Here is a 14,611-nt window from a genome sequence, read left to right as displayed (position 1 = left end):
TTCACGTATCATGGCATCAATTTGCAAACAGCGGTGGAATAGTAGGTTTTAGGTCTGCTATAGAATCGTATTGTTCATGTCACCAAGGTGGCTTGCCCATCTATGCATTTAGATTGAATGGTGGATGCTTTGACTGTTCAACATCTGTTTCAAAACTGAGTGAATGTCAACAAGAAGTAGGCAGTTACACTGTTATTGTGCCAACTGAAACGACCGCATGGATGTAAAACCTGACTCACCTTAAACTGAGCATACATACTTCTTCTTCTTTTCCTTTGGGCTTGTCCCTTTAGGGGTCGCCACAGTGCGTCATCCTTTTCCATGTAAGCCTATCTCCTGCATCCTCCTCTCGAACACCAACTGCCCTCATGTCTTCCCTCACGACATCCATCAACCTTCTCTTTGGTCTTCCTCGAGCTCTCTTGCCTGGCAGCTCCATCCTCATCATCCTTCTACCAATATACTCACTATTTCTCCTCTGGACGTGTCCAACCCATCGATGTCCGCTCTCTCTAACTTTGTCTCCAAAACATCGAACCTTGGCTGACCCTCTGATGAGCTCATTTCTAATATTATCCAACCTATCACTCCGAGAGCGAACCTCAACATCTTAATTTCCGCCACCTCCAGCTCTGCTTCCTGGTGTCTCTTCAGTGCCACTGTCTCTAATCCGTAAATCATGGCTGGCCTCACCACTGTTTGATAAACTTTGCCCTTCCTTTGCCCTTCATCCTCTTCTGCCACATAACACACCTGACACCTGCCTCCACCCGTTCCAACCTGCTTGGACCCGTTTCTTCACTTCCTGACCACACTCACCATTGCTCTGGATGGTTGACCCCAAGTATCTAAAGTCCTCCACCCTTGCTATCTCTTCTCCCTGTAGCCTCACTCTTCCCCCACCACCCCTTTCATTCATGCACATATATTCTGTCTTACTTCGGCTAATCTTCATTCCTCTGCTTTTCAGTACATGCCTCCATCTTTCTAACTGTTCCTTCAACTGCTCCCTGCTTTCACTGCAGATCACAATGTCATATGCAAACATCATGGTCCACGGGGATTCCAGTCTAACCTCATCTGTCAGCCTATCCATCACCACTGCAAACAGGAAGGGGCTCAGGGTTGATCCCTGATGCAGTCCCACCTCCACCTTAAATTCGTTTGTCACACCTACAGCACACCTCACCACTGTTCTGCTGCCCTCGTATTATTCTAACATACTTCTCTGCCACTCCAGACTTCCGCATGCAGTACCACAGTTCCTCTCTGGGTACTCTGTCATAGGCTTTCTTTAGATCTACAAAGACACAATGACCTTCTGACCTTCTCTGTACTTTTCCATCAACATCCTCAAGGCAAATAATGCATCTGTGGTACTCTTTCTCGGAATGAACCCATACTGTTGCTCGCAAATACTCACTTGTGTCCTGAGTCTAGCCTCCACTACTCTTTCCATAACTTAATTGTGTGGCTCATCAACTTTATTCTTGAGCAAACATACAAATGTGCAAATCAAGCCAGTTTCTCATCAGATTTTGTTTGGTTTGTTTTTCCATTGGGATTGAATTGGATTTTGGTTGGCATCAGACGGTGGGGGATTGGGTTTAGCAGGTACATGTAAGGTAAGTCTGAAAATTGTTTTCAGCGACAATGACTAGTGGTCGCTGAACCAATCAACCATAATTTCACAAACGCTGAGTTTACAACATACACAAATCTCGCTACAAAGGTGTTGTCACCAGGATTTACACTGCATGGTTCAAGTGACACAATTCTGATTTTTTTTTTGCTCTCAAGTACCACAGTTGAAATATGTGCCAGGTTCCTAATGCCCAGGTGGTTGGGGACCATTGGTTTAAAGGTTTAAGTACTACAATTTCGATGCTCGTTTCATTAGCCTGTGTATGGCGTTTTGCATCGTATGTTTGTATTAAGCTAGCAGACTTTCGTAAGGCAAAGTTACTCAATTTGGTTAAATACATAATGTGTAATTCTCTTTTTTTTATGTTTAATTTTCCAGTAAACCAGCTGGGAGTGGCAATAAATAGCATGAAGCAAGCATTTGGCCCCCTTTTTTTTGAAGAATTGTTCACCGCTTAACTGCTGCTTGCTGTCACCATCTAGCGCTCATACCTCAATTTTTTTGCGAGCAACTCAAGACAAAAAATTGACCGAGCAACGGCTCATATCTTGAAAAACTTGAGGTACCACTGTATTTTTGTTTACTTACTCTGTGGTCACTGCCCGGTGTTGACACTTGTGGAGTTACTAAGATATTTATTGGCGTCTGCGCATGCAGGTTAATGTGTTTGGTGAATGTAAACGCCGTCATATCAGATAAACGTCACAAAAAAAACGATATATGAATGAAATTGGAATTGGGCACTTGAACCTGCAATGTAAATCTAGCTAATCCTATCCCAATTCTGGGGCTGCATTCCTTACAATCTTCCACAGTCATACAATTTACATAGATTGTTTGCACACCGCCACAAAACCTTGTAATTTCTGTTAAAATATGTGATGCTAGCAAATCCAACAAGTGGCTAATGAGCATTATGACGTAGAGTATGGGTGGAAACAACGGGGAGATCCAACCCCCTAATGCTAGATCATCTTATTTAACAAGTGTTAAAGTGGCTAGATCGGATGCTCTGCTACTACGCTACTATATCTTTGAGTTTGTGGCACACATAGAGGCACAAACAATAAGAGACTAGCATTGTTTTGTTGTTAGCATCATTTGACGCACTAGACTTCTAGGTTTTTCTACTGTTGGCACCATCCATCCATCCATCCATTTTCTACCGCTTATCCGAGGTCGGGTCGCAGGGGCAGTAGCTTTAGCAGGGACGCCCAGACTTCCCTCTCCCCAGCCACTTCATCCATTTCTTCCGGGGGGATCCCGAGGCGTTCCCAGGCCAGCCGAAGGATGTAGTCTCTCCAGCGTGTCCTGGGTCGTCCTCGGGGTCTCCTCCCGGTGGGACACGCCCGGAACATCTCACCAGGGAGGCGTCCGGGAGGCATCCGAATCAGATGCCCCAGTGACCTCATCTGGCTCCTCTCGATGTGGAGGTGCAGTGGCTCTACTCTGAGATCCTCCCGGATGACCGAGCTTCTCACCCTAGAAGAAGGCTCACCCTATCTCTCTTCTCACCCTACCCTGCGGAGGAAACTCATTTCGGTCGCTTGTATCCGGGATCTTGTTCATTCGGTCACGACCCACAGCTCGTGACCATAGGTGAGGGTAGGAACGTAGAACGACTCCAGAGTGGAAGAGAGTCCAACCCCTCTCGAGAGGACTGGTATCAGAGCCCAAGCTGTGCGTGGACGCGAGTCCGACTATATCTAGTCGGAACTTCTCGACCTCACACACCAGCTAGGGCTCCTTCCTTGCCAGAGAGGTGACATGTCCCAAGAGCCGCTTCTGTAGCCGGGGATCGGATCGCCAAGGTCCCCGCCTTCGGCCTCGCACTGCACCCGACCCCTGTGGCCCCTCCCACAAGTGGTGAGCCCATGGGAAGGGGGACCCACGTTACCCTTTCGGGCTGTGCCCGGCCAGGCACCATGGGTCCAGGCCCGGCCACCAGGTGCTCGCCTTCAATCCCCACCTCTAGGTCTGGCTCCAGAGGGGGGCCCCGGTGACCCGCATCTGTGCAAGGGAAACCTGAGTCAATTTTTTTGTCATCATCAGAAGGGGTTTTTGAGCGTGCTTTGTCTGGTCCTTCACCTAGGGTCTGTTTGCCATGGGTGACCCTGCCAGGGGTATAAAGCCCCAGACAACTTAGCTCCAAGGATCATTGGGACACACAAACCCCTCCACCACGATAAGGTGACGGCTCATGGAGGGGCTGTTGGCACCAGTTTTGAAATTACATCTTCAGCATCTACAGGACTTAAATGCAACAACACAAACCCGAATGTTTAGACAACACATGCAAATTCAACAGTGTGTGCGAAGCTTAAGTGAGCTAGTCGGATTGGAACAAACAAAAGAAACAGTTTTAATTTAGCTGTTGTTCCGCAAACTGTTTTATTTCTCGGTAATTAAGAGTCGTACACTTCCCAAGCTCAAAGTTTTCCTGGCAAGTACTTTAAACGTTTATAGACATCTTGAGACGTGTCCAGGGCCATTTTGCTTGCGCCACCTCCCCCCAAAAAACTAAACAAAACAAGTGGCGGAATGTAGCATGCCTTGTAGCGTTTCATGGTCGTTACTGAAACGCTGTTCTTATCAAAAGCCAAAGAGCCCAAAACACCAACCAAAACAAAAACAAGACTAGATGTCGCACTAGAGATTCACGCTAAAGCAATAGCCTAAAAGCGCTGCCTTACGCTTTTTGCGCCGACCATTTTGTCACTGGAATCGCCCACGGTTTGCGTCCATCGAGCTCATTTGTTAATAGGCTACAGCAAGTATGTATGTTGTACAAAAAAATGTAAATACTAGCATGTTTGCCAAAAATGTTATTATGTTGTGTTTTGTGTCCTTGTGTCATTTTTTTGATAATAAAATAGCTGAAGAAAATATGCTTCACAGATTGGATGTATGATTAATATACTGCCATGCTACTCATTCTGTTACAGCTGTCCTTTAGGTTTCTGCCTATAAATGACAGAATGCAGTGGAAGTGGTTAAAAAAACGGATCATGAAGAAACACAAGCCCAAAAAAATCAGAAAGTGATGAGAAACAAATAGCTAAGACTTTAGCAAATTTAATTTTCCTATTGTGCCCTATTATATTAATTATGTCCCATTGTGTTCCAAAATATCCGCCATGATGTCCCATCAAGTCCTATTTCTTGCCATAATGTCCTCTATTGTGTCTTATTCTTATTCATTATGTCCCATTTGTACCAAACTGTCCAACAAAATCCCCTATTATATCCCACTTTGTTCCATAATGTCTCCCATTATGTCCCACCATTAACCATAGTCTCCTCTCATGTCCAGTATGTTCCAATTTGTCCCATAATGTCCCATCATCAGAATCAGAATCAGAATCATCTTTATTTGCCAAGTATGTCCAAAACACACAAGGAATTTGTCTCCGGTAGTTGGAGCTGCTCTAGTACAACAGACAGTCAATTTACAGAACACTTTGGGGACATAAAGACATTGACAAAAAACAATTGCGCAAAAAGATGCAGAGTCCTCTAGCACTGAGAGCAGTTCGAATGACTAATATTGCAATAGTCCGGTGCAATGACCATTGTGCAAAGGGCGCTGAGACTTCAACGAGTGTATGCGGTTTAAAGTGACGAGTAGTACGATCATCTGGGACAATGTTGGTTGTGCAAATGTTACATTTCATGTACCATAGTCCCATAATGAAAAATATGAAGTAGCAAGAGGCTTTACCAAATCTAATTGTCGCATTGTGTCCCATTATAACCTATTTTGTCCTTTATTGTCTGTTAATGTCACCCATTATTTTCTGTATTGCCCCATAGCGTCCGCTATTATGTTTAATTTTCCTTTATTCTTTTTTTTTTATATTCCATTTTCCTGTAGTGTCCATTAATGTCCCCTTTTATGCTCCCTCTTGTGTCTCATTATTTTCGATTAAGTCACGTGAAGAACGCGATACTTCAGAAAACCTCGTGAGACTTGAGCTTGGTGAGCATCGAAACTCCTCCTTGGACTAGCAAATAAGTGTGTTATGCTTTTTTGGGGGAAAGAAAAAAATATTTCTGAAAAAAAAATCAGATTAAGTCTTTAGCGAATCTCATTATGACCCATTTTTGTCCCACAATGTCCTATTTTGTCCCATAATTTAAAAAGAAAAAGAAAAAAAAGTGCCGCAATAGTAAACCAAGGTAACGCGAGACCTCAGCAAAATTCGTGAGACTTGAGCTCAATTAGCGTCTGAACTCACATTTGTGTTTTCCTTTTTCTTTGTTCGTTTGTTTGTCGCGTTATGATAACATTAGAGCCAAAAAAAGGAACGTACTGCAAAACAAAAGGCCGTGCAATGCCTGGTTGTTGCGATATGGTCAATATGATTTATTGCAGTAAGCAATATTAAAAACAGACATCCAGGCAGATGCAAACGAAAATAGCATGTAGCTGACTAGCAATGTCTACTAGCATAAAAATGATCAAAGAAGTTTACCAACCATTATTCTCCGTTGTGTGAGTGTCTTCCAATTATTCTTCAAAGGGTGAGTCGTTTTTTAAAATTGAGTTCCGTTTTGGGTGCTACAATGTCACTTACTCCCAGACTTTTCTGTAGCCTATAATTATTTACGATTTTATGATGTGGTGACAGTGGGAATAATTCCTATTTTAATGAAGCAACAACCAATGTTGTGCATGATTTGTTCATTTATTTTATTATTTAAAAATCAAGTAAATATAAACATGAACTTGAACGGTACAGTAAAAGTACAGAATGGAGGATGCATTTCCATTATTGGTCACTAGGTGGCACCGTGAACCCACATATAGGGTAATAACAGAGCACTCTCATTTGGACTGAAATAGAATTATAATACAGTAAAACATGCACAATACAAAAATGAACTACATAATAGACATACGGTAAGTCTGCTTGTGCTGTGCGTGAGAACAGTGTAATTTCTTCACATCTTGTATGTGTTGTATGGGGTTTTAATCGCAGATGTAGATGGGAATTGTGACATCACACTACAAGTTAAAAGCATGACATCCATATTTATTGCATAGGGACTACATAGGTCACAGTTTCCATGGTGATGGACTCGAGTCTTGGAATTTCATTTGAGTTTATGTTCTGGAATGATTTGCTTTCGATCATGTCATGATTTGATTTCGATCATGTCTTTATACGTGTATCATGATTTAGCCATCTGACAAAAAAAAAAAAATGAATTGGAGTGATCACCTGTGTTGTTATCATGAGACATAAAACAGGTCGCAGCGATCCAGTACTCAGCCATCTGTTCAGCTTGGATTAAATCACTTGGATAATTTGGTGATGACGCGGATCAGCGCTCCGTTTTCATCCTTCAGTCTTTGGTTTTCCGTGTGAAGTTCTGCTTTGACCTGAGCAGGAAATAACGCAGCAAATGAAACAAAAAACAATGCAGCTTTTTAAAAAAAAAAAAAACATTCAAATGAGATATAATCATTCATTTGCCAAATTAGTGGAAGCAAAAAAGGTAGCGGTAGTCAATATGTCTATATGGACAGACAGGGGCGTGACAACGACTAACAAACAGTCCACAGGATGAAAATGATTTCATCCGTGTTTTATAGCGCTTGTAGGCATTAAGGTGGTAGTGAGCTGGAGCCTGTCCCAGCTGACCAACCAATCACAGAGTGCATACTGGAAAGGCAAACAAGCATACAACTCATATTAACTTTCAGCAAGAAGCGGGGTGGGGTGCAACTTGGAATGGTTCCCAATCACAGGGCACATATAGACAAACAGGAATTCACCCTCACAATCACACCAATGGGCAATTTACAGTCTTCAGTTAACCTAACAGTCATGTTTTGGGAAGGTGCGAGGAAGTCGCAGTACGGGGAGAAAAAAACACAAAATGCAAACTCCTCCTAAGAAGGCCACAGCCGAAGTTTGATCGAGAACCTCAGAACTGTGAGGCACCACTAGATCACCATGCTACCCATCACGTCTTCAGACAGCTTTGTTGATGACTTGTCTGGCTCCTGGTGTGACATATGGTGGCATCAAAGAGTCAAAACACGGTTTGCATTGTCCATCCATCCATTATCTGAGCCGCTTATCCTCACAAGGGTCACGGGAGTGCTGGACAAGGGTCACGGGAGTGCAGCTATCATCGGGCAGGAGGCGGGGTACACCCTCAACTGTTTTCCAGCCAATCGCAGGAAACACATAAACAAACAACCATTCGCACTCACATTCACACCTAGCGACAATTTAGAGACTTCAATTAACCTACCATGCTTGTTTTTGGGATGTGGGAGGAAACCGGAGTGCCCGGAGAAAACCCACACAGGCACGGGGAGAACATGCAAATTCCACACAGGTGGGGCAGGGCTTGAACCCCGGTCCTCGTAACTGTGAGGCAGACGCTCTAACCAGTCGTCCGCCGTGCCGCATTTTGCATTGTCAAAAAAAAAATATATATATATATTTACAGGTTTTTCATTGTATACTGTACATATGTTGGTATGTATGTGGCTTTTATACACAAGGACAGCTCAATCCTTTATAAATTCTTTGGAAAAAAACTAAAAAACGCATACACTCATGACGACATAGAATTTCTCGAAACCCAACACTGCCTCTCTGTTTTACGGGCCTATTTTCAGACCAGAGCTACCACGTTTGTGTCGAGTTCTCATTCGCGGAAGAACACAGAGGTTTTTGTTCGGCGGACGTTTAAGATAGTTGCCTGGATCCCAAGGGCTTTGGCGTCACAGCGCGAAGCACGAAGAGCACAATGGCGACAAGGCGTGTCAGACGGACGACGACACGGTTGATAACAACAGTTGGCTCAGTGACTCCAGACCAGGGTGTCGTGGCACACTAGTGTGCTGTGGGAGATCATATTGTGTGCTTGGGGAAGTTATACAATTTCATTACATTATCATCTAATCCTGTGATATATAGTGACATGCATAACAATTAAATGCTCTTTTTAGATGGCAGAAGGTAAAATTATGTATCCACCAACTGCTATTGATACAACAGATTAAGTCATCCTTCCTGTGAGTATATCAGCTTTGTTTTCAATTAAACTCATTCACTCCCAGCTGTCCCAGTTAACATGGCTATTTGACTTCTAAAGCCGTCAATGGCAATGAATGTGTTTTAAAGAAATTATTTCTGTGGTCATACTTTTTGTGACTTTTTTTTTGGGTGGTGTGCCGTCAGATTTTTCCAATGTAAAATGTGTGCTTGGGCTTAATAAACGTTTAGAAACACTGGAAAACAACGTTATGAAGTATACTGTACCTTCACTTGTTCTTCCATGTCAGATATTTTCTTCCTGAGACTCCGACTATCCTATGAGCAAAAAAATACACTTGAAAAGCTGCAGTATTCATTCATATTGCACAGTGATGAATTGAACGTCACACTTTGATGTCAAGTTCCGCCCACATTAGAAGGTGTAACTAAAAAAAAAAAAAAAAATCTTTGTAGTTCACCTTAGCCCATCTGTCCATGCTTATTATTGGGGCTCATTTAGGCAAACTCCCAAGTGGGAGATCATCAAATTCGCCCAAAACAGCTGTTGACTTGACCTGTTCCATTTCAGGCATGAATTATCGAGACTTTTTCATCATGTTTATTAGTGAAACTGGTGTTGGGTGCTAATTATTATTTTTTTTAACTTTACAAACTCTTGAAATGATCAACAAACATTGATTGCATCAGATGGCATATGCAAAAAAATAGCTAGGCTATTTAGTGTCATCCATCTTTCTTGGATATCTGGTTGCAATTTGGGCTTATTTGCGGCAAATTCGTCAAAGGAGTTCATCACGGAGTGTGGACTTTGCTAAAATTTCTCCTTCAAACCAAAATGTCCGATTTCCTGTTTTTTTTGGCATGGGTCCTTGAATTATTTTTCGGCATCCTGTTATGATAGATACGTCAACCAATTTAGTATTGTTCAGTAAAACTGGTCTGGGGGGTTCCATTTTTAAATTTTTAACTTTTTTTTACATCCCCCCCACCCCCCATTGAAATGTTAAGATTCCCAAAATGAGAACATGAAACTCAAGGATTCCACGAGGGACTTCACATCACAATTTCTGTTGGTTTCCAATAATGTCTGGTACCTTTTTCTCTGTTTCAAGCATGTTGGAACCCAATTCTCTCTTTTTCTCCTTCTGCTGCAAGAAAATATAGTTATTGCGGTCGTTAAATGCAGAGTTTACTTACACAGAGGTCAGAGGAATCATACACCAATTGCCTGCTGCTGTGTGGAGGTTACCTGAGCTCTCTGCAGCTGCTCCTTTATCACAACCAATTCCTGTTTACTGGTTTCCAGTCTAGACTTGAGCCTCTGATTGGTGGCCAGTGCTTTTTCATACATCTGCAAAAATATGCATCGTTGACATTAAAGGAGACAATTTATGCATTTAAAAAAACATTTTAAAACACTTCTCAGGTGTCTGGCATTATTTGGTCAAAAGACTTACAGCACAAAAAGTTAAAGATCTATTGAATTTTGACTCAAATTACACTTGTCAATAGGTGTTGCGGATCTGCGTATGTTGTGCATGCAGCAGACACATTGGCAAACACAAATACCCCTCCTGTCCCACGCCAACAACCCTGGCAGTCGCTTGAAATCGAACTTGAAACAAGAATCACGTGCCTTTTTATAATCATTGTCCGCTATCTCCTCTTCGGCCTTTTTCCTCGCTGACAGTCTGTTCTCTCGCCGCGAGAAATACGACTCGGCGTGGTTTTTCGTCGTGTCGTTGGAGGCGTCCGACTCGCCAGACGACTTCAGTCTGAATAAAATAGAATAGACTGGCCATTAGGACAGTTGCAGCTTGCAGATTTGACTTGATTTTGCGTGAGTTAAAACCTATAAAGCCTACCTAGATAGTCGCTCATGCTGAAATAGAAGAGAAATGTGTTAAAACTTTGCATATATTGAATTTGGATAACATGCTTTACAGCAGGAGTTGTGCGTGAGATTAAGTGTAAAGGAAATTACGTACAAATGTGGTTCATTTTTCATCAAATGAAAGGTAAAATGTGAGCATTTCCTAAAGTTCATGCTTTTAAAGCTTATGTTTTTTTTTTTTTTTTTTGTTTTTTTTTAAATGGTGTTTGCCATCTCTGTCGGGAAGTTTTTTTTTTAGTAGTTTTGTCATGCTTTGATCATTTTTGTATTAGCATCACTACTACCATTAATCTACACTAGAGACTTGTCCTTCCATACAAAGCTTTGAAAATCCAAAGCTCAGTGAATACAGCGTAGAGGAAAGATCCCTTAAATAAACCTAAAGTAAACACGTCCAAAAAAGGCCATAGCTGCAATAGCGGCCTTCAAAGTTGGATTTATCACTACAGCCTCCTTAAGTAAGACTTACGTACTTTCTGTAGTCTGTGTATGACGCACAATACCAAAGGCCCATCAAATGTTAAATGCTTGATGAGAGCCTAACCCGCGGCGTGGACATTTTGCCATAAAAGACTCAACAAAGTAAAATAAAAGTAATAAGATTAAGTAAGCTAAACAGCGAACAGTGTGACATCCTAACAGCCATCCCGCAGTTAAGATTGTTGTTGATTATTCAACGTCATGGGGAATTTAAATCTGGAGAGTTAAAATTAGATCTGCATGGAAGGAAGACCGTATATGGCTAAGGAAACCTTTGTACCTTTTGGAAGCTTTTTTTATACAAAGAAGTTCTTGGTTGTCCCACAGAAAGCGTTAAGAATAGACTTCACCCCGGGTGCTTGGCGTCACTAGGTCAAGAACTATGTTGATTTTGATTGACATCCAAAACAAGATGGATTTCAGTAAAGTCCGAGAGCCCTTCATGCCATTTGGACCATCTACAAAAAAGCAAAGTGCCCCAAACCCCCAGCCTCACATTGTGTTTCCCAGTAGTACCTAGAAAGTCATAGTCCGTAGAGGGACTAGGTCAAGAACGCTGTTGATTTTGAATGAAATCCAACATAAGAGGGAGAACATGCAAACTCCACACAGGAAAGCCGGAGCTGAGATTCAAAGCCAGGACCTCAGGATTGTGAAGCAAATTCGCTACTAGTCTACCGTGCTGCCCAAGCTGTTTAATATAATTCAACATTATTTTCATTCTATTGTGTACAAGCATCATTTTTTTCCCCCAAAGAGTGACTTCTGAATACGCCGCATTGGCATATTTTGCTGTTAACCACAATCGATACAACAGTGCTGAGAGCTTGCATTTGATTTCAGCTATGCGGACTCACAGATGTCTACATTGAACATGTAACACACACTTTTTTTCAGTGTTTAGAGACCATGATGGGAGTCATTGAAAAAAGGATTCTCAACTCAACTTTTTTTGAAACTTTTTTTGAAGGGAACTTAAAAAAACACCCGCAGGTAAAACAAAAATCAAACAGAAAACACTATAAAAATAATAAATATTAATACATACATTGTTGTTGTTTTTTTTTAAAAAACAAAAATATACTTTAAAAAACTTTGGGTGGGGGGGCCTCACGATTATCAGTGGAGATATCATGTGTTTCGTGTGCTGTGGCGGTCATCTCGAGTACACCACACGATTACATCGCAGACTTGCAATTTTGTTTCCTCGTCATGTGTGTGATTTCTCACATTTTAAAAAGTTATTTAAGATGTTAAAAATCTGTATGCACCCCGCTTAGACAGTCCCCTTAATGGCAACAAAAAGTGGGTCAAAACACCAGACAGCCCGTCATTGCTTTAGCTGTTTCGTGTGGAACTGGATACTTGCATGGACAAAACAAAACAGCTCATGAAGCTACAATCCAGTGTGTGTAAACACTTGTAGATCTTCCCTAAGACATTTACTAGGCTTCTGGAGTTTCGGCAGACAGCGGATGCACTCAGAGGAGCCTCTGGTTTAAATGAAAGGGATATCACATATAAACAGACTCTGATTGAGAAGAGTCTACGTGATGTGATTCGTCTTCGCTCCGTCCCATCGGGACCACTTAACTGCTGACCAGTTATTCCCCAGTGGAAAATGTTTCCCGCAGGACGAGCGGGAGAAGATAAACATTCATAAATACTGTGAGTGAGTTCCCACAAGTGGATCCAAGCGCTTCTCTTCCCTCCCCCTCCGTTCTGCGGCACTTATCACCCCTTTCGCTCTCTCTCCACATCCTTTTTTTCATTCCACACTTTTGTCTCTTTCTCGTCACGTTTCCACAGTCTGCAAGTTCAACCCAAAATGTCCGGGAAAAAAATTATGATAAAAGTCAAACAAAACTATAGGTGTTCAATATCTACCCGCACGTGGATGACTTAGCCAAACAGTTGAGTGTGTGACGGTTATCAGAAGCTAAGACTTGGAACACTATTTTAAAAGTGACATTGCAACGCTGCTTACCTTTTGACTTTTACATGATAGGGATTTCGTCGGCCCTTCGCTTGAAAGTGGCTCTGGAGCTTCATAAAGCCTGGCTAATCATGGTCATGGATGGAGAAACTCAGTGTGGGGGTGATTATAATGTACGTTAATTAATGTTATGTAATGGTGGCATGGAAGCGGGGAAGGCAGGGACCGGAATTAGCAAGTTGGCCGGCAGATGAAAAAAATCCACCTGCCAAGTGTATTTTTTACCAGTCAAAATATGAAATCATTTTACATAGGGATTGATTGTCGCTGCTTTGGACTGGCCTCACCGCTGCTAATGCTACTTGTGCTGGCAACAGAGAGTGACAGGCTGGACTGACTCCAAAGGGATTTTTTTCTTCCTTTTTTCTTTTTTTCCTGTTGCTTTCCACATGATCACTTGGGCGGTATTTCAAATGAGTAAACACAGTTTTGTCTGTATTTGAGGGGGCCGAAATACCTTACAATATCCAATGTTACTGGCTGCAGTACACACGCCGCTGCACTAATCCGTGCGTGTATGTTTGTGTACGCGGGTAGAAACATTCACTCGCCACGTGGCGAGTAGCGCTCTGAGATAATTCAGGCGAATTTGGCGACTGGAGTGTTAATTTCGGACTCTGGCGGAAGGTCTCGCTCATTTTCAAATTGATGACAAAAGATTTACTTGGTTGCTTAATTTCACACATCATGATGGGCAGAAGTTCGGATACGTCAAATATCTTTTTACAAAAAAGTGGAATTTACACGTTATGTCCCCCTTAATTATGTTTGATATCGGAGGTGCCATTGTATTTAATACGTTTTATTTAATCCCAAATGCTTTTCTTTGTTTCTTGCCCTTTTAAAAGAGTGACTCCAACCACTCAGGTGTTCCACTGGAAATTATTGTATATGTTAAGCATTTTAAAAGCATGCACAGTGCACCAAAGTGCTGTACAAAGCAATAAATACATTAACTATCTGTGCTAGCAACGTATAGTGACAGGCAGAACAATTAAATCCTCTTCCACTGGATGGCAGAAGGTACAATGAACCTGTTGCCATTCATACAACATAATATTCGCTTTGTGTTCAACTGAACAGGCCCAGACTTCGCACTGAGTAAGTAAATTGAGCTCATCATTATTTCAGTATACTTTTTGTGACATTTTTGTGATGTAAAATATGTGCCTTGACTCAATAAAGGTTATGATACACCGCAGCATTTTAAGTCCATGTTGCCAACAAAGAGGGTATTCGTTATCACACGATTAATTACACAGGATGCAAAGAAAACGTGACAAATATATTGAATTAAGTTTCGAATTTGGTACGAAGAGATTAAAAATCAACCCGACAGCTCACCCTCAGGCCCTCGTTGGCGGGGGATGACGAAGAGGAAGAAGAAGAGTCAGAAGGCGACTTCCTGAGGCGTGGATGAGACAGTTGGGACGACATGGCTCAGGGTCCCGACAGCCTATGCGTGCAGCTGTTCCACGTCAATGAAAATACACCCAGATGTGGACCAGTACCAATACCTCATTCAGCCCGTATTTATCCTTTGATGGAGAGGGGGTCCATTAGATGCTTAACTG

At 42.1% G+C, this 14,611-nt stretch overlaps 1 protein-coding gene across 3 annotated transcripts in view; it reads right to left on the bottom strand.

The window, feature by feature from the left end:
* LOC133408298 (protein phosphatase 1 regulatory subunit 12B-like) overlaps nt 1–14,611 on the bottom strand; it is a 23,165-nt gene extending 8,554 nt beyond the window's left edge. For 2 of the 3 annotated variants that reach the window (XM_061686995.1, XM_061686994.1), the window contains exons 1-7: nt 14,382–14,611; nt 10,533–10,549; nt 10,304–10,442; nt 9,917–10,018; nt 9,762–9,815; nt 8,932–8,982; nt 6,871–7,031 (exon numbers count right to left, since the gene is read on the bottom strand). In XM_061686995.1, coding sequence (XP_061542979.1) covers nt 6,945–7,031; nt 8,932–8,982; nt 9,762–9,815; nt 9,917–10,018; nt 10,304–10,442; nt 10,533–10,549; nt 14,382–14,474 — 543 coding nt within the window. In that variant the 5' untranslated portion in view covers nt 14,475–14,611 and the 3' untranslated portion in view covers nt 6,871–6,944. The remainder of the gene's footprint in view (nt 1–6,870; nt 7,032–8,931; nt 8,983–9,761; nt 9,816–9,916; nt 10,019–10,303; nt 10,443–10,532; nt 10,550–14,381) is intronic. The other variant, XM_061686996.1, reaches the window with a different exon arrangement.

Source organism: Phycodurus eques, chromosome 10, assembly GCF_024500275.1.
Source record: "Phycodurus eques isolate BA_2022a chromosome 10, UOR_Pequ_1.1, whole genome shotgun sequence".
NCBI classification, from domain to species: domain Eukaryota; kingdom Metazoa; phylum Chordata; class Actinopteri; order Syngnathiformes; family Syngnathidae; genus Phycodurus; species Phycodurus eques.
Note: the sequence above shows the minus strand (reverse complement) of the source record. Positions and strands in the feature narration are given on the sequence as shown.